This window comes from Microcebus murinus, unplaced genomic scaffold (assembly GCF_040939455.1).
Source record: "Microcebus murinus isolate Inina unplaced genomic scaffold, M.murinus_Inina_mat1.0 scaf003_hap2_Mmur4.0, whole genome shotgun sequence".
Taxonomy (NCBI): Eukaryota; Metazoa; Chordata; class Mammalia; order Primates; family Cheirogaleidae; genus Microcebus; species Microcebus murinus.
The window spans coordinates 1,105,924-1,132,988 of NW_027438949.1; the positions used below are offsets into that span (position 1 = coordinate 1,105,924).

The 27,065-nt window shown below is 49.7% G+C and overlaps 1 protein-coding gene across 2 annotated transcripts; it reads right to left on the reverse strand.

Annotated features, from left to right (window-relative positions):
* Positions 1-15,721: 15,721 nt before the first annotated feature.
* DUSP9 (dual specificity phosphatase 9) lies at positions 15,722-24,850 on the reverse strand. 2 transcript variants are annotated; one of them, XM_012757296.3, is made up of 4 exons: positions 24,691-24,850; positions 18,967-19,368; positions 17,424-17,879; positions 15,722-17,114 (listed from the first exon to the last, which is right to left on the reverse strand). In XM_012757296.3, the coding sequence occupies exons 2-4, from the start codon at positions 19,331-19,333 to the stop codon at positions 16,795-16,797; spliced, it is 1,143 nt and encodes a 380-aa protein (XP_012612750.2). In that variant the 5' UTR covers positions 19,334-19,368; positions 24,691-24,850; the 3' UTR covers positions 15,722-16,794. The 2 variants fall into 2 exon arrangements, with proteins under 2 accessions (XP_012612750.2, XP_012612749.2); XM_012757295.3 differs by lacking the exon at positions 24,691-24,850 and adding an exon at positions 19,934-20,146.
* Positions 24,851-27,065: the final 2,215 nt, after the last annotated feature.

Genomic DNA, 27,065 nt, shown 5'->3' on the forward strand with positions numbered 1-27,065 from the left:
ACCTAGGCAGTGGCGTGCACAGCCCAGGAGACAGAAAGGACTGGTTTAGCCCAAGGCTGAAGGTGGTGTGTGGGTGGGGAGATGGCCAGGGAACTTGGGGGCGCCGCTGTGAGAGCACTGAGGCTGACAGCAGGAGGGACTAGCAGACCGAAGCCTGGCAGGGAGGGAGGGGGCCTTAGTCTAGAGCAGTAGGGAGTCTGGCAGTGGTTGAAGCCAGAGAGTGTCCTTACCCAGCTGAGGTTGGACACCAAGACTGAGCTGGCTGTAGAGCTCCAGCACTGTGACTCCAGAGCCAGCTGAAGGAAGGGGGTTCGGGGAACCCATTGTTCTGACATCCTTCTCTTTGCAAATATGTATCTAGCTTTATAGCTGATATTTATGGGAAGTCTATTCCTTCTAATAAAAAGAATGCTAACAGTGATTCTTCATTGAGCACTTACTGCATGCCAGGCACTGTTTTTGAAGAGCTTCACATGTGTTAACTTGAACTTCACCTGTGAGGTAGCTATCATTACCATCATCTGCACTTTATATATGGAAAAACTGAGGCATAGAGTGGCTAAGTAACTGAGCCAAAGCCACACAGCTGTGGCAGAGTGAGGATTTGACTTCACACTCTTCCATTGCACCCTCCTGCCTGCCTCCATGCAAGCAAGGTCTTGCCTGGGCCATAAGAATTGTGGGGAATAGAGGACACAAGGAGGGAGTCCTTTCCACCCCGCCCTTTGTGAATGCAAACTAGCAGCGTGCTTCAGGAGGAAGGACTCTGTGCTGTGTTTGAGTTTGGGCTTTGCAGGTGGTTTGTGTTGCTTTTAACATCCTCTGTGTGTCAATTTTAGGTTCTGTCAGATGGGGACCTAAACCTAACATGGTAGGTCTCCACAGTGGTAGGGATAGACCATGCGATCGGGGCCCTGCAAAGACCCCTCTAGACTTTGGTGTGAGGAAAGGCCGGGAGTGGGGCAGGGCTGGTGGCTGGGAGATATGTCTGGCCACGTGGGAAACAAGGCAAGAGATGTAAAGAGCCTGTGCCAAGGCAGCTGAATTGGGGCTGGAAAGGGGAGCTGGGGTATGGTGGACTCAGCAAGGGCAGGGGCTGGGGTAGCTTGTGGGGCAGTTGAGGACATTGCCAGGGAAGCCAAAAGAGAAGCAGGGCTGTTCAGGAGATGAAAGGGCAGGCCAGGCACCTTCGGCCAGGCAGTGGCCACATTGGCACCATACGCTGCATATCCCTTCTTGCCAGGCACTGTTTGGGCACATGGCAAACATGTTCTCCACCACACCTCGCCTTCATTCCGGCATCCTTATCTCCATCTCCAGCCCTAGGTGGGCAATATAAGAAGCGTGAGAAGTAATCAAGAACCAAGTGTGGTTGACTGGAGGGCCTGTGAGAGGAAGTGGCTACAGATCAGCCTAGAAAGTGAACTGTTTCAAGAGGGCATTGGAAGCCACTGAAGGGTTTTAAGCAGAACAAGTGACAGGATCATATTCTTGCTTTAAGAGAGTTTTTCAATATTTTTCAGCCCTATTTGGCCCCTTTTGAGAAATATAAAAACCTCATACCTATGTCTCCAAATCTCCTCCCTCACACCCTGTGGAAATTTCTATAGTTTTCCTCGTCCCCCAGGAGCCAAGTCTGAGCAGGGGCCCAACTACTCTTTGCCAGTTTCTTCTTGTACTTCTTTCAAGTATTGCTTTTTGTATTTTTAAGTTGTGTTATTAAGTGCATATGAGTTGAGAATTGCTATATATTTCAAGTAGGTTGACTATTTGATCAAAATGTAGTCACATTCATTAGTACTAAAACGCTTTTCCTTTATAATCTACTTTGATATTAAAGTAGCAACCATAACTTTTTATGATTAATATTTGCCTGGTATATCTTTTTCAATCCTTTTCCTTTCAAACTTAAAATTTGATTTTTATTGAAATACAATTCACATACCATAAAAGTCACCCTTTAAAATGTATAATTCATGTAATCCTAGCACTCTGGGAGGCTGAGGCGGGCGGATTGCTCGAGGTCAGGAGTTCAAAACCAGCCTGAGCAAGAGCGAGACCCTGTCTCTACTGTATATAGAAAGAAATTAATTGGCCAACTAATATATAGAAAAAATTATCCGGGCATGGTGGCACATGCCTGTAGTCCCAGCTACTTGGGAGGCTGAGGCAGGAGGATCACTTGAGCCTAGGAGTTTGAGGTTGCTGTGAGCTAGGCTGACGCCATGGCACTCACTCTAGCCTGGGCAACAAAGTGAGACTCTGTCTCAAAAATAAATAAATAAATAAATAAAATAAAATGTATAATTCAGTGGTTTTTAGTATGTTTACAAAGTTGTCTAATCATCATCACTATCTAATTCCAGAACATTTTTATCACCCTGAAAGGACACCCTATATACATTTGCTGTCACTCCCCATTTATACTCCCCCAGCCCTTGGCAACAACTAATCAACTTTCTGTCTCTGTGGATTTGCTTATTCCAATATTTTATTTTATTTTATTTTATTTTTTATTTTTTTTTTGAAACAGAGGCTCACTCTGTTGCCCAGGCTAGAGTGAGTGCCGTGGCATCAGCCTAGCTCACAGCAACTTCAAACTCCTGGGCTCAAGCGATCCTGCTGCCTCAGCCTCCCCAGTAGCTGGGACTACAGGCATGCACCACTATGCCCGGCTAATTTTTCTATATATATTAGTTGGCCAATTAATTTCTTTCTATTTATAGTAGAGACTGGGTCTCGCTCTTGCTCAGGTTGGTTTCGAACTCCTGAACTGAAACGATCCACCTGCCTCGGCCTCCCAGAGTGCTAGGATTACAGGTGTGAGCCACCACGCCCGGTCCCAATATTTTAAATGAATGGAATCCTACCATATGTGGGCTTTTGTGTCTGGCTTGCCATTAGCATAATGTTTTCAGGATTCATCCACATTGTAACATGAATCATAACTTCATTCCTTTTTATAGCAGAATGATATTAATACTGCATTCTGTGGATGGACCACATTTTAATTACCATTGATGGACATTTGGATTGTTTCTACCTTTTGGCTATTGTGAATAAATGCTGCCATGAACAGCTGTGTGCAAGTTTTTGTGTGGACATATATTTTCAATTGTCTTGAGTATATACCTAGGAGTGGAATTGCTGGGCCATATGGTAATTCCATGTTTAACTTTTGAAGGAAATGCCAATTGTTTTGCAAAGCAACTGTATCATTTTACCCATTCCCACTGGCAATGCATAAGAGTTCCTGTTTCTCTACATTCTTGTCAACACTTGTTATTATCTGTTATTTTTATTTTTATTTTTTTTTGAGACAGAGTCTCGCTTTGTTGCCCAGGCTAGAGTGAGTGCCGTGGCGTCAGCCTAGCTCACAGCAACCTCAGACTCCTGGGCTCAAGCGATCCTCCTGCCTCAGCCTCCTGAGTAGCTGGGACTACAAGCATGCACCACCATGCCCGGCTAATTTTTTTATATATATATGTATATTAGTTGGCCAATTAATTTCTTTCTATTTATAGTAGAGACGGGGTCTTGCTCTTGCTCAGGCTGGTTTCGAACTCCTGACCTCGAACAATCCGCCCGCCTCGGCCTCCCAGAGTGCTAGGATTACAGGAGTGAGCCACCGCGCCCGGCCTTATCTGTTATTTTTTAAATAGCCATCCTAGTGTGTGTGAAGTGGTATCTCATTGTGGTTTTGATTTGCATTGTTCTAATGACCAATGATGTTGAGCGTCTTTTCATGTACTTATTAACTATTTGTGTATCTTCTTTGTTAAAATGTTTATTCAAAGCTTTTGTTCATTTTTTAACTGGATAATTTTTTATTGTTGAGCTATAAGGATTCTTTATGTGTTCTGGATCCTAGATCCTTATCAGGTATATGATTTGTAAATATTTTCTCCTGTTTTGTGGATTGTCTTTTCACCCTTCCTTAGTGTCTCTTGATGCACAATGTTTTCAAATTGTGATGAAGTCCAATTTATCTATTTTTCCTTTGGCTGCTTATGCTTTCAGTGTCATATCTAAGAAACCATTGCCTAATCTTGGTCACAAAGATTTACACTTATATTATCTTCTGAGTGGTTTAGCTGTTACATTTAGGTCTTTGATCCATTTTGAGTTAGTTTTTTTTATATGATGTGAGGTTAGGGTCCAACTTAATCCTTTTGCATGTGGCTGTCCAGTTGTTTTAGCACCATTTGTTGAAAAGCCTATTTTTCCCCCATGGACTTGTCCTGGTACCCTTGTTAAAAATCAATTGAACATAAACCTAAGGGTTTTTGTTTTTTGTTTTTTGCTGGACTCTCAATTCTATTCCATTGATCTACATGTCTATCTTAATGCCAATGCCATACTGTCTTGATTATTGTAGCTTTGTGGTAAGTTTTGAAATTGGGACCTGAGAGTCATCTAAATTTATTCTTTTTCAGGAATATTTTCGCTATTCTGGGTTTCTTGCATTTCCATATGAATTTTAGGATCAGCTTATTAATTTCAGCAAAAAAAAAAGGCAACTGATATTTTTTTTTTTTTTTTTTTTTTTTTGAGACAGAGTCTCACTTTGTTGTCCAGGCTAGAGTGAGTGCCGTGGCGTCAGCCTAGCTCACAGCAACCTCAAACTCCTGGGCTCGAGTGATCCTTCTGCCTCAGCCTCCCGAGTAGCTGGGACTACAGGCATGTGCCACTATGCCCGGCTAATTTATATATATATATATATATATATATATATCAGTTGGCCAATTAATTTCTTTCTGTTTATAGTAGAGACGGGGTCTCGCTCTTGCTCAGGCTGGTTTTGAACTCATGACCTTGAGCAATCCGCCCGCCTCGGCCTCCCAAGAGCTAGGATTACAGGCGTGAGCCACAGCGCCCGGCCTAGGCAACTGATATTTTGATGGAGCTTGCATTGAATCTATAGATACATGTGGAGAGTGTTACAGACTGAATGTTTACATTCCCCCCAAATTCATGTTAGATCCCTGATCCCCCATGTGACTGCATTTTGAGATGGGGCTCCTAAGGAAGCAATTAAGGTTCAATGAGGTCATAAGGTCTGAAATTTGACATTTTCAGATGTCAAATCAAGCTTGTATTCTTTTTTTTTTTCTTTTCTTTTTTTCTTTTTTTGAGACAAAGTCTCACTCTGTTGCCCTGGCCCAAGTGCCGTGGCGTCAGCCTAGCTCATAGCAATCTCAAACTCCTGGGCTCAAGCAATCCTTCTGCATCAGCCCCCTGAATAGCTGGGACTACAGGCATGCGCCACCATGCCTGGCTAATTTTTTTTCTATATATTTTTAGTTGGCCAATTAATTTCTTTCTATTTTTAGTAGAGACGGGGTCTCGCTCTTGCTCAGGGTGGTCTTGAACTCCTGACCTTGAGCGATCCTTCTGCCTCTGCCTTCCAGAATGCTAGGATTACAGGCGTGAGCCACCGCGCCCGGCCCAAACTTGCATTCTTGGTATAAATCCCACTTGATTGTGGTATATAATCTATCCTATATGTTGCTGGATTCAGTTTTTAAACGTCATGTTAAGGATTTTTTGCATTTATGTTCATGAAGAATATTGCTATGTAGTTTTCTTATTAATTATGTCTTTGGTATGAGGGTAATATGGGCTCAAAGAATGAGATGGAAAGTGTTTCTGCTCCTCTATTTTTTTAGAGTTTGTGAAGGATTAGTATTGCTTCTTCTTTAGTTATTTTTCAGCAGTGAAACCATCTGGATTTTCTTTCTTTCTTTTTTTTTTTTTTTTGAGACAGAGTCTCACTTTGTTGCCCAGACTAGAGTGAGTGCCGTGGCGTCAGCCTGGCTCACAGCAACCTCAATCTCCTGGGTTCAGCGATCCTACTGCCTCAGCCTCCCGAGTAGCTGGGACTACAGGCATGCGCCACCATGCCCGGCCAATTTTTTGTATATATATTTTTAGTTGGTCAATTAATTTATTTCTATTTTTGGTAGAGACGGGGTCTCGCTCATGCTGGTTTTGAACTCCTGACCTTGAGCAATCCGCCCGCCTCGGCCTCCCAAAGTGCTAGGATTACAGGCGTGAGCCACCACGCCCGGCCGTGGATTTTCTTTGTGGAAAGATTTTCAGTTACTAATTCAACTTACTTGTTATAAGCCTATTCAGATTTTTTATTTATTTTAAAGTTGGTTTTGGTCATGTGTCTTTCTAGGAATTTGTCCATTTCATCTGAGTTGTCCAATTTGTTGGCATGAAGTTGTTCGAAACATTCTCTAAAAATCTTTTTAATTTCTACAGGTTGGTAGTGATGCCACCCTTTTCCCTTCCTGATCTTGGTAATTTAATTCTCTTTTTTTCTTGGTCACTGAAGGCTAAGATCAATTTTGTTGATTTTTTTCAAAGAACCAACTTTTGTTTTCATTGATTTTCTCTATTGTTTTCCTGTTTTCAATTTCATTGGTTTCTGTGCTCATCTTTATTTCCATCCTTCTGCTTGCTTTGCATTTAGTGTGCTCTTATTTTTTCTACTTTTTAAAGATAAATCCTTAGGCTATTGATTTGAGACCTTTCTTTTATGCTGGTGTAGGCATAGTTAAAGGTATAAATTTCCTTCCAAGTATGCTTTACCTGCATTCCATAAATTTTGATATGTTGTTTTTTTTTTTGTTTGTTTTTTTTTGAGACAGAGTCTCACTTTGTTGCCCAGGCTAGAGTGAGTGCCGTGGCGTCAGCCTGGCTCACAGCAACCTCAATCTCCAGGGCTCAGCGATCCTACTGCCTCAGCCTCCCGAGTAGCTGGGACTACAGGCATGCGCCACCATGCCCCGCTAATTTTTTGTATATATTTTTTTAGTTGGTCAATTAATTTATTTCTATTTTTGGTAGAGACAGGGTCTCGCTCAGGCTGGTTTCGAACTCCTGACCTTGAGCAATCCACCCGCCTCGGCCTCCCAAAGTGCTAGGATTACAGGCGTGAGCCACCACGCCCGGCCCTGATTTGTTGTTTTTGTTTTCATTATGTTCAAAGTCTTTTATTTCCTTTATTTTTTCTTTGACTTATGAGTTATTTGCAGTGTGCTGTTTAATTCCCAATTTTGGGGAGATTTCCAAGATTTATTTCTTTTTTGATTTCTAATTTAATTCTGTTGTGGTCTGAGAACATATTTTGTATTATTTAAATCCCTTTAAATGTATTGAGACTTGCTTTATGACCTAAGTTATGGTCTATCCTGGAAAATGTTCCATGTGCATTTGAAAAGAATGTGCCTTTGGCAGTTATCGAGTCGTGTGTTTTATAGGTGTCAGGTCATATTTGTTGATAGTGTTGCCAAAATTTCCCATATCCTTGCTGCTTTCCTGTTTAGTTCTAGCAATTATTGAAAATGGGGCTTTGAAATCTCTGATTATTGTAGTTGAATTTTCTCTTTCTCCTGTCAGTTTTTGCTTCATGTATTTGGGACTGTGTTGTTAGATGCACATATGTTTATAATTATTTTATCTTTCTAATTAATTGACCCATTTATCATTATGATATATCAGTTTTTTCTCTAATAATATTTATTATCTTAAAGTCTATTTTATCTGATAATAAAGGCACTCCAGCTCTCTATGGTTACTGTTTGCATGGTTTGTCTTTTTCTGTCTTTTTACTTTCAATCTGTTTGTATGTTTGAATCTTAAGATTTGTCTTTTATAAACACTATATAGTTAGTTGAATCTTGTTTTTCTTTTTATTTATTTAATTGTAGAGACAGAGTCTCACTATGTTGCCTAGCCTGGTCTCAAACTCCTCATCTCAAGTGATCCTCCTGCCTCAGCCTCCCAAAGTGCTAGGATTACAGGTGTGAGCCACTGTGCCTAGCAGAGAGACTTTTATATTAACTCACCTATTAACCATTATTTATTGCTTTTCATTTCTTGCTTTGAATTCAAATTACTAACTGGTGTCATTTCTTTCAGCCTGAAGAACTTCCTTGAATATTTCTTGCAAGGAGGCATTCTGGCAATGAATTCTGTCCATTTTTTTTTTTAATCTGGGCATGTCTTTTCTAAAACTTCAATTTTTTTTTTTTTTTTTTGAGACAGAGTCTCGCTTTGTTGTCCAGGCTAGAGTGAGTGCCGTGGCGTCAGGCTAGCTCACAGCAACCTCAAACTCCTGGGCTCGAGCGATCCTTCTGCCTCAGCCTCCCGAGTAGCTGGGACTACAGGCATGCGCCACCATGCCCGGCTAATTTTTTATATACAGATCAGTTGGCCAATTAATTTCTTTCTATTTATAGTAGAGACGGGGTCTCGCTCTTGCTCAGGCTGGTTTTGAACTCCTGACCTTGAGCAATCCGCCCGCCTCGGCCTCCCAGAGAGCTAGGATTACAGGCGTGAGCCACCACGCCCGGCCTTAAAACTTCAATTTTTAAAGCATGGTTTTACTAGATGTGAAATTTTTGCTTGATAGTATTTTTTCTTTCAGCGCTTTGAATACATCATCTCACTGACTTCTAGCCCCCATTGTTCCTGATGGGAAGTCACATGTTAATTTTATTGTGGTTCTCATCTACATGGGTCATTTTCTCTCTTGCTACTTTCAACATTATCTATTTTTAGCTTTTTTTTGACAAAGTTTCAATCTGTTGCCCTGGGTGGAGTGCAGTATCATCACAGCTCACTGCAACTCTAAACTCCCGGGCTCAAGCAATCCTCCTGCCTCAGCGTCCTAAGTAGCTGGGACTACAGGTGTGTGACACCATGCCTGGCTAATTTTTCTATTTTTGCTAGACATGGGGTCTTGCTCTTGTTCAGGCTGGTCTCCAGCTCCTGACCTCAAGTGATCGTCCCACCTCAGCCTACCAGAGTGGCAGCATTAAAGCATGAGCCACTGTGCCCAGCCTATCATTAGCATTTAACGGCTTGACTATGAAGTGTCAAGGAGTGACTCTCTTTGTGTTTATCTTACTTGAAGTTAATTGAACTTCTTGGATCAGATTAATGTTTTTCATCAAATTTTGGAAGTGTTAAGCCATTATTTTTTTAAATATTTATTCTTCCTCTTTCTCTCTCTCCTCTTCTTCAGTGCCTCCAGTTACACATACTTTGGTATGCTTGATGCTGTGCCACAGATCTCTGAGGCTCTGTCCATTTTTCTTCAATCATTTTTCTTTCTTTTTAAGATTGCATAATTTATATTGATCTATTTTCAAGTTCACCAATGCTTTCTTCTGACATTTTGAACTTGTTCTTGAATACCTCTAAAGAAGTTTTCATTTCATTTACTGTACTCTTCAACTCCATGATTTCCACTTGGTTTTTTTTCTTTTCATAATATTCTCTATCTGTTGATTCATTGCTATAATACTTTCCTACTTTCCTTTAACTCTTTAAATATGGTTTTCTTTAGTACTTTTTTTTTTTTTTGAGACAGAGTCTTACTCTGTTGCCCTGGCTAGAGTGCCGTGTCATCAGCCTAGCTCACAGCAACTTCGAACTCCTGGGTTCAAGTGATCCTTCTGTCTCAGCCTCCCGAGTAGATGGAACTACAGGCATGTGCCACCATGCCTGGATAATTTTTCTATATATATTTTTAGTTGGCCAATTAATTTCTTTCTATTTTTAGTAGAGATGGAGTCTTGCTCTTGCTCAGGCTGGTTTCGAACTCCTGACCTTGAGCAATCCTCCTGCCTCGGCCTCCCAGAGTGCTAGGATTACAGGCATGAGCCACCACGCCTGGCCCTTTAGTACTTTGGATATATTTATAATAGCTGCTTTGAAGTCTTCATCTGCTAATATCAACATCTGGGAACACTCAGAGGCAGTTTCTATTGACCGTTTTTCTGAGTGTGGGTCACACTTTACTGTTTTGTTTCATGTCTTGTAATTTTTTTTGTGGAAAACTGGATATCTTAAATAATATTTTGCAGCAACTCTGGATTCTGATTATTTCCCCCCTTCCTGGAAGTTATTGCTGTGTGGGTATGTGTGGGTATATGTGTTTTATAATTTGTTTCTTTGTTGTGTAATTTTTCTGGGTGTGAAATCTGTCTCCCTGCAGTGTGCAGTCACTAGTGTCTCTGCTCAGATTTTTTCAGGTTCAAAAAGATATATATTCTAATTTAAAAATTTAAGCCTGGCCAGGTGTGGTGGCTCATGCTTATAATCCTAGCATTCTGGAAGGCCAAGGCAGGAGGATTGCTTGGGGTCAGGAGCTCAGGACCAGCCTGAGCAAGAACGAGACCCTGTCTCTACTAAAAATAGAAAAAAACAAAACAACTAGCCAGGTGACTAAGAATAGGAAAAAAAATTAGCTGGGCATGGTGGCACACATCCATAGTCCCAGCTACTAAGGAGGTTAAAGCAGAAGGATTGCTTGAGCCCAGGAGTTTAAAGTTGCTGTGAGCTAGCCTAATGCCACGGCACTTTAGTCTGGGCAACAGACTGAGACTGTGTCTCAAAAATAAAAAAATAAAAATAAAGAAAATGTTAAGCCTGGTTTCCTAGGGCTTTCCTGTATCTGCCTACCTTAGTGGTTGGCCTGTGATTGGACAGAAGATGTACTTAATACATCTTGAGCCAGTAAAGCTTGTTGTGTTCTCTACTGATGGATCTGTGTGTGGGCAGGAGAGCTCTTTCAATGTTCAGGCTATTTTCAGGTCTTCCAGGTTTTACTCTCTACTGGGCCATTTTGTGTCTCCTATATACAAGTACATAGCCACAGGGCAGTCCAGGAGAGCACGAGTAGTTTGGGACACCACCAGTCTCCAGTCAGACAGGAATGTGCTTGCCATAGCCACTTTCACAACCTCAGTCTAGTAGAGCTGTTAGCTCTCCCCTGCTGGCACGCCTCCAAGAAGTCAGGTCCACTGACAATGACACTGGGAGTGGGTATTGCTCACCAATCCAAATTGAGTGAGCTCCCTTCAAACCTAGGCAGAGAAGCTGCTAGTCTTCATGGCCTGCCTTGCCTTGGCAGAACCTCCATGCCAAACAAGCTGGGAGAGATGGGAGCAGCTCTAGATCAGAGTGCCACAGACACCCACTATTCTTATCCAAAGTTCAGCTTCTCAGATTATCATATACCTTTGGCTGATTTCCAGGTCAAAAAGCTTACTTTTGTCAGTTTTGCCCAACTTTATAAGTATTTGAGGTTATTGGCTGATATCATTTGGCCATAGCTGGAAGTCCTGCCCTTTTAACTTTTTTTTTTGTCCTACCCTATAGATGGATCTCTTAGAAATAGCTTATAGCTGGATTTTTAAACAGCCTGTCTTTAACTGGAGAATTTGATCTATTTATTTTGCTTAGTGATTTTTAGATGTATTTCTAACATAATGTTATGCTTTCAACTTATTTTAATGTTTTTGTTCCTTTCTGTCTCTTGACTTCTTTTGGATCAATTGAGATTTTGCTTCATTATTTGATATTCTTTTACAATTTTGGAAATAAAACATTTTCTTTATTTTCTAGTTACCCTCAAAAATGCAGCATACATATTTCTGTTAACAAAGCTTAAAGTCATTCAACATTGATTTGGCCATGAGAGAGTGACAGGATCCAGAATTACCCTCTCAACATAAACAATTAGAAAATTAGGCAAAATATATGAACCAATCGTTTTCAGATGGTGGGCAACAGTCAATGAGAGACTATCGTCCCTGAAAGAAATGAAATGAACTAGGTGAGCTCTGCCACCTGGGCTTTCTGGCTGAGGTAGAGGAAGCACAAAAATGTGACCCATCATGAGAAGAAAAATGAGCCAATGAAAATGGATCTAGGGGAGTTTAAGTTTCTGGTCCGGCATGTCAAGAGCTTGGAAGTCATCAGTATGTTCTAACAACAAATAAAAGCTGAACAAACATAAAATCAACAACTCCTCTTAGATCTATCAGAGAATTGAGGTCACAGGACAAACTGCTGCCCCCCAAACTGGAGAGACAGACAGATGCATACAGAACTGTAATTACCAAATTGCTGGAGGCTTAGGGCAGACAAGTCTGAAAGTTAAACTCCAGGGAGGGGCCGGTCTTAGGAGGGTACCCATACTTTTGTGAGTTTTACCTCTAGGAGCTTGACCAGGTTCTCAGAGTGAAAAAAAATCTCCTCATGCTTCTGCCAGGGGGAGGGAAAAGTAAACATTTTGAGATATGTCCAGAGCATTCTCTTCTCCTTAACAAGGCCTGCCCTCAGGAGAAACTATTTTACCAGAACCTAACCTAAGAGGGTTTTATCAGAGCCTAACCAACCTGGGGGAAGGGAAATACCCAACTCCAGCCCCTTGCAGCCATCCTGTACCACCTGAAGGGGGCATGATCCTAGAAGCACTGATGAAGGTCACAGTCTGGGGCACAGGCTCACCATAAGACTAAGACCTAATTATAGGAGTAGAGAATGCCTTATCTCCCTCTGCACCTCACCACCACATCACTAAAGACCTATTTGCAATGGTTCCTTTTACCCAGTACAGCATGCCCCACTTTCTTTTTCTTGTTTTTTTTTTTTTTTTTTTTTAAGACAGGGCTGGAGTGCAGTGGCATAATCATAGCTCACTATAACCTTGAACTCCTAAAAAAACAAAAAAGAGAAAAGAAAGTGAAAAAAAAACCCAAAACAAACAAAAAACCCAAATGTAACCTCAAATTCCTGGGCTCAAGTGATCCTCCTGCCTCAGCCTCCCAAGTAGCTGGGACTACAGCCACACACCACCACACCTGGTTAATTCTTTTTTTTTTTTTTTTTTTTTTTTTTTTTTTTTTTTTTTTTTTTTTTTTTTTTTTTTTTGAGACAGAGTCTCGCTTTGTTGTCCAGGCTAGAGTGAGTGCCGTGGCGTCAGCCTAGCTCACAGCAACCTCAAACTCCTGGGCTCGAGCAATCCTACTGCCTCAGCCTCCCGAGTAGCTGGGACTACAGGCATGCGCCACCATGCCCGGCTAATTTTTTATATACATATCAGTTGGCCAATTAATTTCTTTCTATTTTATAGTAGAGACGGGGTCTCACTCAGGCTGGTTTTGAACTCCTGACCTTGAGCAATCCGCCCACCTCGGCCTCCCAGAGAGCTAGGATTACAGGCGTGAGCCACCGCGCCCGGCCCTGGTTAATTCTTTAAATTACTTTTTGTAGGGACGAGGTCTTGCGATGTTGCCCAGGCTTGCCTTCCAAAGTGCTGGGATTACAGGTGTGTGCCACCACACCCAGCCAAGTCCAACTTTGAACAAAAAAATTAGAAGGCATACTAAAGGGCAAAAAACAGTTTGAAGAGACAGAACCAGCACCAAAACCAGACTCAGAAATGGCAGGAATATTGGAATTATCAGACCAGAAATTTAAAATAACCATGATTAAAATACTAAGGGCTCTAATGGAAAAAGTAGACAATATGCAAGAACATGATGGCCACAATTAGCTGCAAGGTATGATGGGAAATAACATTTCTAGCTGGGAAGCCATATACCCCATTAACCTTTGGTCATTTTATTTCTAAAAGGCATAAGGGGAGAGAGGCTACTCGGTGACACTCAGCAGTCTCTTCCACAGTATCTTTCATCACTTTTGGAAAATTCCCAGCCATTGTCTATCAAAATACTGCATATTCCCTATTCTGTTTATTTTTTTTTTCTTCTAGAAATTTAACTAAATATATGTGTGAGCTCAATCTATCTTATTGCCTCTTTGTGCTGCATTCTGGGTAATTTTCTTAAATCCATCTTCCATTTCACTATTTCTCTCTTCAGCTGTGTTTAATATGCCTTTTTTCTTTCTTTTTTTTTTTGAGACAGAGTCTCACTCTGTTGCCCCGGGTAGAGTGCCATGGCGTCAGCCTAGCTCACAGCAACCTCAAACTCCTGGGCTCAAGCGATCCTTCTGCCTCAGCCTCCCAAGTAGCTGGGACAACAGGCATGCGCCACCATGCCCGGCTAAGTTTTTTATTTTTGGTAGAGACGGGGTCTCGCTCTTGCTCAGGCTGCTCTCAAACTCCTGAGCTCAAATGATCTGTCTGCCTCTACCTCCATCTCCCAGAGTGCTAGGATTACAGGTGTGAGCCACCGCAACCGGCCTAATATGCTATTTAGCCCATATCTTGAATTTCCAATTTCAATTGTATATTTTTAATTTCCAAAGTTCCATTTGGTCCTTTTTCAAGAGTCTGGTCATTTTATATTCTCTTGTTCTTTTGTTATACTTTCATTTTCTTTAAGCATATCAATTATACTTATTTTATATTCTGTGTCATAATTTCAAAATCTGCCATCTTTGCAGGATTGATATTTAAATTTATGTTTATATGTTTCTGTCACTGATAGTGGCTTGTTTCCTTGTACATTTTGTGCTTTTTTTATTACATATTTTAGAGTTTTTTATAGTAATTCTTTGAGGCCTATGGTTACAGTATATCCCTCCACAGAGGATTTGTGCTTGCTTCTGCTGGGGATCCTGGGGCAACACTACCTCTGGACCACTTCAATTAAAAGTTTAAAAAAATTTATTTTCCTAATATTTTAAACTTTGCTATTTTTATTGGGCTGTCACAATCTAAGTAAAATCTGTGTGTAAGATAATCAAATGCAGCTTCAAGACAAATCCAGGACCCTCCCCCCTCCTACAGATCACTGTCTTTATGTCCCTCCAAGAGAGAAATTACGGAGCATCCACTACTCTATGCCTAGACCACTCTAAAAGAAAATTTCAGCTTGTGGATATAAACTCTCAAGAGGTTTGTGGGGGCTCCTTTTATTTCAATTCCACCCAGATCCAAGGTAAGCACACACCCTTCACTTCTTTCTTTGAGGTATTTTTTTTATAGGTTACCTATTAGTTTTCTGTTGCTGCTGTAACAAATTACCACAAATTTAATGGCTTAAAACAACACAAATTTATCTCTTATGTTTCTGGAGGTCAACAATCCAAAATAGATTTCACTGGATTAAAATCAAGGTGTCAGTGGGGCTGCATGCCTTGAGGCTTCTGGCTTGGGGCACAGGAGATACCCTGGGCTCTGGGCTAGTAGCCCTGGGGCTGGCTTACCGCTCTGGACTCAAGGATCCTACTGCAGAGCTGTCCTAATTTCCCCAGCAGCTCAGCCATTCACTCACCTGTTTTGAGATTTCATCCCACACTTCAGGGGTTTGGACCAGAGGGCTTCTCTGGCCATCTGGCATACGTTGCTCACAAAACCTCCACTACGTTGTCAGGCCGCAATTGCTCCCACCCACTCCCAGCTGCCCTCCTACTCTGCCACGTCTCTGCGGGGGAGAATCCCAGCTTTAGAGACCCTTCCAGCTGCAGTGTGGAGAAGGCGGCATCCCGAACTAAGGAGAGATGCTGGCCCCATTTGTCACTTTAGGTGGCCCAAGGGCCTACATAGGGATCTTTTTGTACCCCACCCTGGGCCTTTGCAGACCGGATTCCAGTGTCAGTCAGAGGGACACACACTTGGACATGCAAGTCTTCCCGTGTCTCTGCCCAGCTTGGGTCCTGCACTCAGGAGACTTCACGGCAGGGCTGCGATCTGACCCTGCGTGGTATCTGGGGATCAGCTGCTCAATCCCATGGTCAATTGTGGGCCAGTGGCACTGCATACACACCACAGAGCTTACTCATTCACTGTGCCTATTGTTCCTCGGTTCTTCCTCTCCAGAAAGGAGAGGGGTAGCACTTGAGTCCCTCACCCTTTCCACTGTGGGCAGGCAAGAGACTGCAAGGGCCTCTTGCCTCACCTTCTCCAAACCTGCCAAGACACTAAGGAAGCAGCTTCCCTCTCTGCTCAGTATCTTAAGTACACCGTTTATTCAGGAGGAACAATGAAAGAAAGCAACTATGATGAGGATTACAAAACCAAGCACAGGCCCTCCTACAGGTTCAAGGACTAGATGGTCCAATGTGTGACAAGGACTGCCAGCCCTGGGCTGGGTGAGAAGTGGGCTTGCATGCGTGTGTGAGCTCAACATGCACACACAGGCACACACCTGTCGCCCACAGGGGTGGGTGGGACTGCAATGAATGACTGGGTTTGTCTGCAGGCTAGCCCCTTCCCCACCCTCAAAACCCACAGGGCTGTGTGGGCCCAGTAACAGGAAAACTGAGCCTTCTTCTTCCCCTCCAACTCCCTGGCTCTCTCTCTGAGACCCCATCTCCTCCGGTGGCAGTTTGACCACCTTCAGTCTCAAAGAGCCCCAGTGATCCCATCAAGACATTTGGCGGAAGAGGAAAAGAAGAGGGAAAAAACAGTCAGGGCGCCAGATGTGTGGTGGAGAACCTGCCCAGTGCTCCCAGGCTATGGATGCTGGGTGGCTGTTGCACCTCTGGGTCCACATCCCCTGAAAAGCCCAAGCCCTTGGTGAAAAAGCAAGGAGGTGACTGCACTGGTGATGATGGCGAACTCCCCAAGCGGCCATTTGGGGACAGGAAAGGGACTGGGAGCCAGTCCCTGTGGCAAATGAGGTGGCACACCCTTCTTGAAGGGGGAACCGCAGGGAGGCCCAGGGCCCAGCCTAGCTGTCTGACCACCTGGGGCCTGGGCTGGGGAACAGGCAGCCGCCTGGAATGGTCCCTCAGATAGGGAATGCCCCCCCAAAGAAAAAAGTAACAGTCGCAGAAGAGGCAGGTTCTGGAGCGTGGCCCTGCCCGAGAGTCGAGAGTCGTGTGGTTCAGGTGGGCGGCCCCAGGGCCGGCCCATAGGCACGTGTCGCGGGATTCCCGCGGATGTCTTGAGTGGGCAGGGCAGGTCCTAGCTCCACCCCCGCCTCCCTACACAGCTGAGTGAGGTATTGCGCCCCCGCCCCGCCCGGCCCTGCCCCTGCCCCTGCCGGCAGGGAACACCCACCGGGCCTGGGGGCCCTAGGTGGGGTCCAGCTGAAAGACGCCATCACTGGTGGGGGTAGTGAAGAAGGAGGGCAGGTCGCAGGCGGAGTCTTGCCCCCCGCCCCGCTCCAGGGAGTGCTGCTCTTCGAGCCGCAGGCTGCGCTCGAAGTCCAGCAGCTGCCCCATGAAGTTGAAGTTGGGGGAGATGTTAGACTTCTTCCTCTTGACCAGGTCGTAGGCGTCGTTGAGTGAGAGGTGGAGCTTCTGCATGAGGTAGGCCACGGTGACGGTGACAGAGCGGCTGACCCCTGCCAGGCAGTGAACGAGCACCCCGCAGTTCTGGGACAAGGCCTCATCTAGGTGGGGCAGGCAGGGTTGGGGAGATCCCAAGGGCCAGCGTGAGGGAGGCAAAGGCCTTCCGGAAGGGCCCCCAGAGCCCCTGCCCTGCCCTCAGAGTAGTCCTGGAGGTTTCCCTGGAAGCCTCTGGGAGCTGGTCTGAGCTCTGCCCGCCCCCCAGAAGTGCCATCCTGGCTCTGGGCTCTGAGAATGGTAGCTAAGCCTGGGAGGAACTGTCATGAGGGAGAGGAGAGAGAAATGGGAGAGGTGGGAGCCTGGGGGGGGTGGGGGTGGAGAGGTCGGAAAGGGGGTGGGTCAGGCAGACTCACCAATGAATGCAATGGCCTCTGGAAAGAACTGGGACAAGTTCTGGCTCCAGTGGTCAGAGATGGGGATCTGCTTGTAGTGAAAGTCGCCATTCTTCTCAAAGAGGTTAGGGAAATTAGGGGTGACATTGAGGATGTAGCGGATGCCCAGCTTGGCCAGGCTCTCCAAGTTGGCTGAATCCTGGGCACTACCCAGGTAGAGGTTGGGCAGGATCTGGACAGGGAAGGATGGCAGCAGCCCCACTGGAGGTGGCGTGGCACCTTCTGAATCCAGGCCACAGCTCATGGAGTCTCGGTCAGCCTCAGATTCCCCATCAGAGCAGTCGGAGCCCAGGCACAGGCCACCCAGCCCCACCACGGGCACTGGGCTGGGCATTGGGGCCGTGCTCAAGCCAGTACGGCCATTGAGGCTGGTCTCACACAAGTGAGGACACTCGGCCTGGAATCGGCTGAAGCCACCTGTGGAGGAGAGGGTGCGGGTCCTGCTGGCCTGGTCTCCTGGGCAGCCAAGTGCCCCTGGCTGGGGAGAGGGAGCTGACCCTAGGAAGCCTGGAAGGTTTGCAGATGTCCCCACACAAAAACCTGCAGCCTGATCTATTCTGGTGGCCACACGTGGAGGATTGTGGGCACCCACAGTCAGCATGGCTGGCCACTCCTTTGGACAGCAAATACCCACCCCATGTAGAACCACCCAAGAGGATCTTACGCCTCCAGGGCTAAGCTGAGGCAGGTGTGAAGGCTCAACAGAGCCTAGATGTACTACTACCAGCCTCAAGGAGGACAGCAGCCATCTGTTAAAGAAGGGGAAAGGTTCACATGGCAGTTCTCTGCCTGGGTGTCTCCTGATCCAGTGTGACTGGGAGCACCCTCAAGGATGAAGTGGGGCCCCAAGAGGTGGGAAGCATGGGAGAGAGTGTGACATTCCACCTGAATGGTTACAAAGTCCCAAGAAGCCAACATCTCCCTCATCTACAGATACTACTTTTTCTCAGGACTAGGGGTGGAGGCCCACATACCTGACACTTTATATATTTATATATCCCCAATACAGTCCTATGACCTTTCTTGGTGACAGCTAGCTCTATAGGTTCATGGAAACCCTGTTTCTGCCTTGGGCCTCTAGGGGGAGTGGTATTGGGCTCAGCCTTCCCTTGACCCACCCCTAGTCCTGCCAAGACTATGGGGGTGGGGGTGGAAGGTAGGTCCCTGCCGCCCTCTGAGTAGCTGGGAAAGGAGAGATACCACTACGGGGACACTGGGGAGCCCACACCTGGTACTTTGTTCTTGAGCATCCTGTGAACTATGTCAGGTCTGCCCAATTCTTCCCATTTTCCAGACTCAGAAACTAGGGCTTCCAAGGACGAACGAAGAAAGTAGCCTGGCAGATTATCAGGGGAGGCAGTTTCACCTCCACTTTAGGCAAACTGAGGTGGGGCTCGTCCAATGTCAAATTAATTGCGAATCTCCTGGGAAGGCAGGGCGCTGCCTTCCCAGGCCCCGGTCTTCCCCTGACCGGTGCCCGCCGCCCCGCCGCTGCCGCACCTACCCTGGAGGTAGTAGGCCAGGTAGCCTTCCTCCCGTAGCTTCTGGAGCAGCGTGCCCAGCACCGACTCGGCCTCCCACTCCTCGGCCTCGTTCTCCCCGCGCCAGCGCCGGCCCGCGCCCTGGTCGTACAGGAGCACCGGGGCGGGCGGGGGCGGCTGCAGCGGCGGCCCGGGAAGGAGCGCGCGGACCGACAGGCTCCCCCTCCGCAGGCGGCGCAGCAGCAGCGCGGGCAGGGCCACGCTCAGCGCCCCGCCGATGCGCGCCGACTCGTACAGCTCGCGGCTGCGGCAGTCCAGGAGCAGCAGTGGAGGCCGCGGGGGCGACAGCTCCCGGCGCAGCCACAAGCACGAGCGACCCAGGCCCTCCATGGGCGCGCGGCTCCCTACACGTCTGGCCGCGGGCACTGTGGAGAGAGGGAAGGCGCGGCGTGAGCCAGACTCTCCCGCCTGGCCGCCGGCCGAGGGGACCAAGACCTGAAGCCAGCCCCTTGTCCCAAAGGCGGGCGCCCAGCGTCCGGCAGGAACACTCCTCCACCGCCTGCTTCTCTTCTCGCACCCCTCCCACAGTGAGGACAGGCAGAAAGGCACCCCAGGAAAAATACCCGAGGCAGCCATTCGGGCGCCCGCGGGAAGGAAAGTGTGAGGGGTCCCCCAGAAGATGGCTAAGCATCTATCAGCCCCTTCGAGGCTTATCCTGGGGCGCCCCAAGGCCACAGCCACCGCCCTCCACATCCCTTTTCTGTTTCTCTCTCAGCCTGATGTGATCATTCCCCAATTTTGAGCTTCCGACTTTGGGGATGTGTGCGTGTGAGGGGCTGGGGGTTCAAGGCCTAGATCTCCCTCACAGCCAGGTGGGCCAGGGGAACAGTGGTGGCACCGAGGTCATGGGCCTCGTTGAGCCCTCACTGAGTTGACCCTGTCCTGGCACACCGCCCCACACCCCCACCCAGGAGAGAAAAGGAGAGAGACCTGGAGCGCAATCCGGCAGCGGGCGACTGCACGTGGACGTCCCTGCCATGGCCACTGCCACGGCGGGGCGCCGTCCTTGGGCAGAGAGTCCCCAGGTGCGGCCGCCAGGAGGGGCGGAGCGGTGGAGCAGGCTCACACGTGGAAACCGAGCTCCAAACCCAGCGCCGATGGCGCGCCGGCCGCTTCCTGGCAGGGGGACCCAGCTTCTACTCTAGAAGCTGTTGCCTTCGGACGTGGAGTTGCAGCTCAGAGGGGCGGGGCGGCGGGGCGGGCTCAGCGGGGCAGCGAGCCAATGGGTGCTAGTGAAAGCAGTCAGGTGGTACAGGCGAGTAGCAGGCTGAGCTGGGGCTTCCACCCAGGTGGGACAGGGTCAGGGCAGAGGCCAAGGGCAGGTCAGGGGCCCAGCAGGGGCCAGCTGCAGTTCCCCTGGCCGGCTCCAGCTTGGGCCCTGGAGGCAGGGGGAGGTGTGAGGACAAGAGCCTGGGCCTCTGCTCCAGAAGCTGCCTCCAACCAAATTCACCCAGTGATCCTGGACCATCTTATCACCTGCCTGGACTTCAGTGGCCCCATCTATACAATGGGCTTATCATAGCCACCACCTTGGGCTACCAAGGGATGCCACTGAAATCATGGAAGAGAGAAGGAGGCAGGACCAGAAACCTACTGTTGCCTTCAGCCCAGAGCCCTGCCCAAGGCTGGCTGGAGGGCTAGGAAGGCAGAGGGCAGCTCCTGGGCACCCCCACCCCTTCATTTGCACAGGCCTGGGCAAAGGCAGCCAGGAGCTCCAAGTCACCCTTGCCTCCTTCCCTTAACATGCCTAGGACAGATCAATCTGGAGGGAAGTAATTTCTACTCAAATATCCCCCACATCCGCACTCTCCCCTGTCCCTTGCACTGTCTAAGTGCTCACACTCACCAGCTCCTGGTCAGGTCACCATCACATCTTCCAAAACAGTCTCCCTGCCTCCAGGCCTGTCTGTGTCAGTCTGCCCTCTACTCTGCCCTGCCTGCCCCATGCCAGAATGCCATTCATTCAACAAAGGCCGGTGGCCTCCCTCCTTGGCCTCCGTGGGCACAGGGCAATGAACAGGCAGGACACACAGGGTCCCTGCTTGCCCAGTGTCTTGTTGATCTAGCAGGACAGATCAATAATCAGCAAGGAGGCTGGACAAACTATCAGGTGAGATAAGTGCTGGGACAATGAAACAGGGTCAGGGGGAGGTTTCTAAAAAGCCAATAGGCTAAATGTCCCTTCTCTACTTAAAGCCCAGTACAAGTAAATAACAGTGTTGAAGGAAAATGTATGACAGATAAGTTAAACTCATACAAATTAATCAAAAGGTTAAGACCCTGGTAGATAAATAAGCAAGGAACCTGAAAAGACTGCATATTGCATGAAAGAGGGAATGCAACGGGGTAAAAAATATGTGAGGTAAGGTTCAACCTCAGGCATGGAAGGAAAGCAAATTCAAAAAACAAGGGAACAATAACAAACAAGGTTACACATCCCACCTACTACACTAGTGAAATGTTCTCAAAATGAGAACACTCAGTGCTGGCAAGGCTGCTGTGAAAGCATGCTGTTCTTTTGTTGGAGCATTATATATATATTGGTATGGCCCTTTTGGAAATTAATCTGGCAATATCAAGAGCTAAGAAAAAAAATCCAACCCTTTGGCCACTTATGGGAATCTACTCTAAAGAAGTAAAGCAAAAGAAAGCAAAGCTATGCACATAGGGATAGGCATCACAAAACATTTTTCTGGGGAGTGAAAAATGCAAACCAACCTAGAAGTCTAGCATTTAGAAAAATGAAACACAGTCCATTCGTATGTCTGTTGAGAAGACTCCTCTTATGACTCACAGAGTGAGATGAGAGTGTGTGAGGTAATGGTAAAGGGAAGAGTGCAGGTCACAGACAGCTAGGTCACCTCTAAGGGGCCTCCAGTTTGCTCTTCTCCTTTCCACTCCCATAGTGGGCCACCAGCATGGGACTCCTAGGACCCTGGTAGTGGGCTCATCTCAGGCCCCACCCCACCACATCCCTGACTTTAGATTGAATCCCGATACTTGCAACCAGGGACTGTGGGCACCTGGGCCATGCCTCTCCTTCCCTTTTGCCCTGTGGACACAACCCCAGGCCACTTTCCCAGACTCTACTCACTCTTCATGCCCTCCAAGGCAGCCTCCTCCAGGCAGCCTTCTAGTCTCAGGGCCAGCCTGAAGGCCTCCCTTCTGTGCCCCACTCCCCTTATCAGTGTGCTCCTGGGGCAGAAACTGCTACCTTCTCCTGTTTCTCACACCCCAGCTCCACAGTGGCAGAGGTGGGTACCAGCTGTGGGTCTGCACGGTGGGACCTTGGAGTGGGCAGGAGTTGAAGACATCATGGAGGTTCTGCCATGTGCCAGCCTGGTTGTGGATAGTGAGAGTGGCACAGGGCTGTGGCAGGCAGGGAGTTGGAGAGACTGTACCCCACCTGCCCTGTCGTGGGGGCGCAGCGTGGCTGGAGAGGGAGAGGATCGCCAATCCAGGGAGGCAGTAGCTTCTGAGGTGCCCAGGTTGCTCTCTGAAGAGGGCTCCCTGGAGGAGGTGAGGGGAGCTGGCTGGGGAGGAGGATGGAGAGAGAGGGGCAACCTCTGCCATGGTGAAGGAAGGGAAAGCCTAGGTTCCCCCAGTCCACCATCTCCCAACGCCTGAAGGGTGGCTACCCTGCACCTTACCCAGACCCCTGCTGGCAAGCCCTCCAACCCAGGAGAGCGCTGGGGAGTGTGGGATGAGCATCCATCTCGAAAGTCAGTGCTCAGTGCTTGGCGCCTGCAACGCCCGGCAGCGCCAGCAACAGGACAAACGGGAACCTGTTGCCACCTCCGCACTGCAGTGCTGAGCACAGCCAACCACCCTCCCATGGCCAGGCCTGCCCCACTCAGGCCCCCTGTAGCGCCTGCTCTGGGCGCCGGCCCTGCCCCGAGGCCGCTCTCCGGGCAGGCTGTGCTCGGTTCTGGGGCGCAGCGCCGCGCCCGGGCATCGACTGGCTTCCTCCAGCGGGCGTAGCTAGGCCGCACACTCCCTGCTCGCCGCAGGGTGGGCGCTGCGCCCGCCACCCCCATCCCCGCCTCCGCCCGGCCGGGCCAGCGCCCTCTGGAGTCCTCGGGGACGCGGCCGCCCGCAGGCCCCGCGCGCGCCGCGTGCGCCCTCTGGTCCCGGGAGCCTCCCAAGCGCAGCGTCCCGCCTTCCCCCCGAGAAATGCACTGTTCCCGCCGGGCCCGAGTGGCAGGATTTCGGCTGTCTTGGCTCGGTCACATGGCCAGGAGCACAACTCCCAGCGACTGCGTTCCTGCCAAATCCAGTGTCTTTTCCACCAAATCCACTTTCCGCTGGGGATAGCTTTCTGCATTTCCTGGTCAGTCTCCTCGCGGGACTGGGAGTTCCTCCAAGGCAGGAACGGGTGTGTGCCCGGCCCCAAGCTGGCCCCAGCCCCCAGTGCAGGGCCTGGCACGCGCCCAGCGCTCACGGAAGAAATGCTCGTTAACAAAGAAGGCATGAATGAATGAAACCAATTGTTGCCTGAGGGAGCCCAGGAGGGTGCTGCTCCTGCTTTTTCCTTCTGCCGAGCACACACTCCTCCCCCACCCCCAGACACGCACAAGCACACGTGCACACACAGCCCTCCCCCCAACATACAAGCAGACAGGCACACAGTGCACGGGGACCCCAGCCCTCCAGGAACCGATCTACTATGTGCATGCCAGGCACTGGAGCCCCTTTGGTCCCACCTGGGCCGCCTCCATTTCAGCGCCTCTGTCTGTCTCCTCTCTACCCCCTTCCCGCAGCTTCTCGCCTCCCAATCTAAGTACTCTACCGTGGACCCTAAGTGCCTTCTTTATCCCTTAGGGAAGAGGCCAAGTCAGTCGCTAGGGAGTCTCAAGGTCTGTTTAGGTAGGCACCTGGGGGCCCAGGCTCGTGAGCCGCTGCCAAAGGAGAGCCAGAGGTGCCTGGCAGGGATGCCACCAAATGCTGCAGCCTCTAGAGCCCGCGTGCCAGGTGTTGGGGGGGAGTGGTGGGAGGGACTCAGGCATGGCTGGGGGTGTCAAAGGCGATTTGCGATGGAGGCGGAGCAGGATGCTGGGGAGTGTGCGATCCAGCAGGTGTGCGAGCATGCTAGGACGTGTGAGAGTGGTGTTGGCGATGCTGGAGGTGTGTGCCTGGGGAGTGGGTTTGTGTTGGGACTTCGCTCTGGGGTGGATGAACTGCAGTGTCTGGGCTGGGAACATGGGTGGGGGGGTCTGTAATGGGCATATGGAGAGTGTGAGGTGGTGGGGGCCTCGTGGGGGGAGCTATGTTAGTGCAGGTATGGCAGAGATGTGTTAGAAGCCTGTGTGCCCGCTTGGGTGTGTACTGGGGCGTGGCAGAGTCTGGAATGGGTGTTAGCGTGATTTGGGGACAGTGGTGAGTGATGGGTCAGGGACTGCTAACGTGTGCACTACAGGGACCAGGGTCCGTGGTTTGTACGCGCGCGAGTGTGCTGCCCGTGTAAGTGGCAGGGGACACGGGAGGTGTACGGGCGTGGTGCGGGGGTGTGCCGTGTCAGGACCAAATGTGTCTTGCAGGGGCTAGTGCGTTGGCCTCGTGGGGTGGGCGTCGTAGGACTTTGAGGGTGCAGAGTGGAGGAGTGCACGTCGGGGGGCAGCCAGGCCTGGTGGGGGTGGGGTGGGGTGGGGTGGGGTGGGGGCCCCTGAGGTGCCGCGTGCTCTGCTCACCTCTGCTCCGCTCCGGTCCCTGCGCTGGCTCAGTGCGGTCGTGGTCGGGAAGTTTCCGAAGCTCTGGCGGCGGGAAGAGCCGCCGCCAAATGCCACCGGAGCCCCGGGCGGCGGCCTCGCCGGGAGCCGAGGGGCCGCCGCCGCCGCCGTTGCGGAGGGAAACTCCAAATCCCGCCTCCGCCGCCGCCTACTCCCCTCCCGTCTTCTCCACCCCCTGCCCAGGAGGGGCAATGTCGCCCGCGGCGCGCAGGGAGGGAGAGGGGAGGGGCCGCGGCCTGCCCAGCGTCTCTCTCCACCTCCCACGTCCCCGCCCGCCTTCTTCCCACCTGCAAGCCTCTGCCCTTTCCGCTGTGCTGCCCGACGCGCCCTGCGGTGCCCGACCCGCAACAGCGCTACTGTGTGTGTGGGCTTCCGAGCTTGGGGTGACGGAGTGGTGTGGGAGGACCTGACCTAGGCTGGGCCTGGGGATGGGGGGTGCACCGCAGAGTCTACACTGGCACCCCAGGGAAGAGGCCCATTACGGACTGAGCACAGCTTGGCCCCCAGGGCCACCTTTCGCTCCCACATTGGGGACAGTAAAAGGTCCAACTGACAGCGCTGCAAGTGGCCCACTCCCCCAGGTCCCTCCCCCGCACTGTCTCCTCTCATTCTCTTGTGTCAGATTCTGGCTAATAGCAAGAGCATTTCAGCCTCAGTGTCTGGAAGGGGTGGAGCCAGGAAGTTGGGGGAAGGGCTGGGAGCGAGTGGGGAGGAGGTGTTGTCACCAGGTCCGGTTTGCTTTTCTCTGTACCAAAGGTCACAAGCATTCCTGTCAAGGACCTCATTTTATCCTCACACTAGTTCTGGAAGTCAGAAGACAACGTTCCCATGCTACAGCTAGGGAAACTGAGGCAGTGGTTGCATAATAATATGGTGGCAGAGCTGGACTGGGCTCAGGCTGGCTGTGTTCAGAAGCCTAGAGCCTTGGCCAGTGTGAGTACAGAAGCCCACAAGGCCTGGCCTGGCTCACTGCTGTGGGGGAGGGGAGTCAGGGAGCCCAGAGGGGCATGGGCCCTGCCTTTCTGGGGCTCCCAGGCCAGAAGTGGGCAGACGGGCCCACGCCTGCAGTGGGGAGGTGCTGAGAGCCAGAGGCCGTGGGCTGTGAAGGGCTGGCTTCTTGGCCCAGGGAGAACAGGTACAGTGGGGCCAGGCAGGGCTAGGATGCCAGCAGTGGCTCCATGGATGGCACAGCCAAGGCAGGCCTGGCTGCCTGGCTGTGTCTGCGGCAGCACTGCATTGCCCTGAGTCATTACCCCAGGAGAAGAGAGGAGGGCAGCAGCTTTGCCTCTGAAGCCCAAGTTGCTATCCCATCTCTCGCCTCAATCTCCTGGGCTGTACATTTGTGGAGAGAAGTGGGCCCTCCTGGCCCTCCTCAAGCCATGATTTGTGAGCTGGGGAGGGTCCTGCCGCTGCCAGCCTGGCATGCCAGCCCTGTCCTCTTTGCCTTTCCAGCCTCAGCCTCGGCTCAGCGTTCCCAGGTGGAAGCCATGGGCCCTGCAGCCCTTTCCCTGCTCTGGCCTTTCAGGTCTGCCCTGTGGACAACACCAACTGGGGCCCACCTCTTCAGCATCAGGGAGCTGAACTGTTCAGGACTGGAGCTTGGATCTGCCAAGGCAACCTCACACAGGCCACCAAACGAAACTGCATGCGGGTTCCCTGCCGCTGGCCCCGTGTTGGACGGTCCACACTACCAGTTGTTCCGAAGTTATGGGACTTTTTCTAAGAAATCGACCGTGCCCTAAAAAGATGGGGTTGGCTTTCACCCCCTGAGTGGTCCTCCTGTTTGGGGAGGAGTATAGCAGCTGTGTCCATGGCCAGGGCACTCAGTTGACCCTGGCAAAGGCTAGGTGATCTGACTCAGAGGAGTTTCTAGAAAGGTTGGATAATCATCCCCCTTCCACCATCCTGTGCGCTTTAGTGACTCAGGGCTGAAAGGATGGGGGAAAACATTTGAATAATGCTGCCCCCCACCCCGGCAAAGCTCCCACCCCAGCCCTCCCACAGTCTCTGCTCTCCAGGCAACAAGACCCACCCATTGCTGGAGAGAAAAAAGCAAATGATCAGAGATGTCCTGTCCAAAGATGTCCCAGGAATTTTAAGGCATAGTCTTGCTGGGCCTTTGGAGACAGGCCTCCCTCCTCATTCCCAGGGGCTGGGGAATGAAATGCAGAAACTTCTCAAGGGAGACTTGAGTGGAGTTCGAGTCAGAGGATGGCGGGTACAGCTGGGCCTGCCTCTCTGAAGCAGCCCAGTCCACCTACCCAGGTCCTGTCTGCTTCTGACAGAAACCGCAGGGGGAGGTGGCTGGCCAGCCCAAGCCCTCACCCTCTCCTCTG

What these genes read in the sequence shown, in the direction of transcription:
- DUSP9 (XM_012757295.3), bottom strand. Translation starts at nt 19,982, where the DNA reads ATGGCAGGGACGTCCACGTGCAGTCGCCCGCTGCCGGATTGCGCTCCA. An exon ending in CCTGGCCTACTACCTCCAGG is followed by an intron (nt 17,880 to 18,966) that starts GTAGGTGCGGCA and finishes TCTCCTCCACAG; the next exon opens with GTGGCTTCAGCCGATTCCAG. An exon ending in AGAGGCCATTGCATTCATTG is followed by an intron (nt 17,115 to 17,423) that starts GTGAGTCTGCCT and finishes TGCCCCACCTAG; the next exon opens with ATGAGGCCTTGTCCCAGAAC.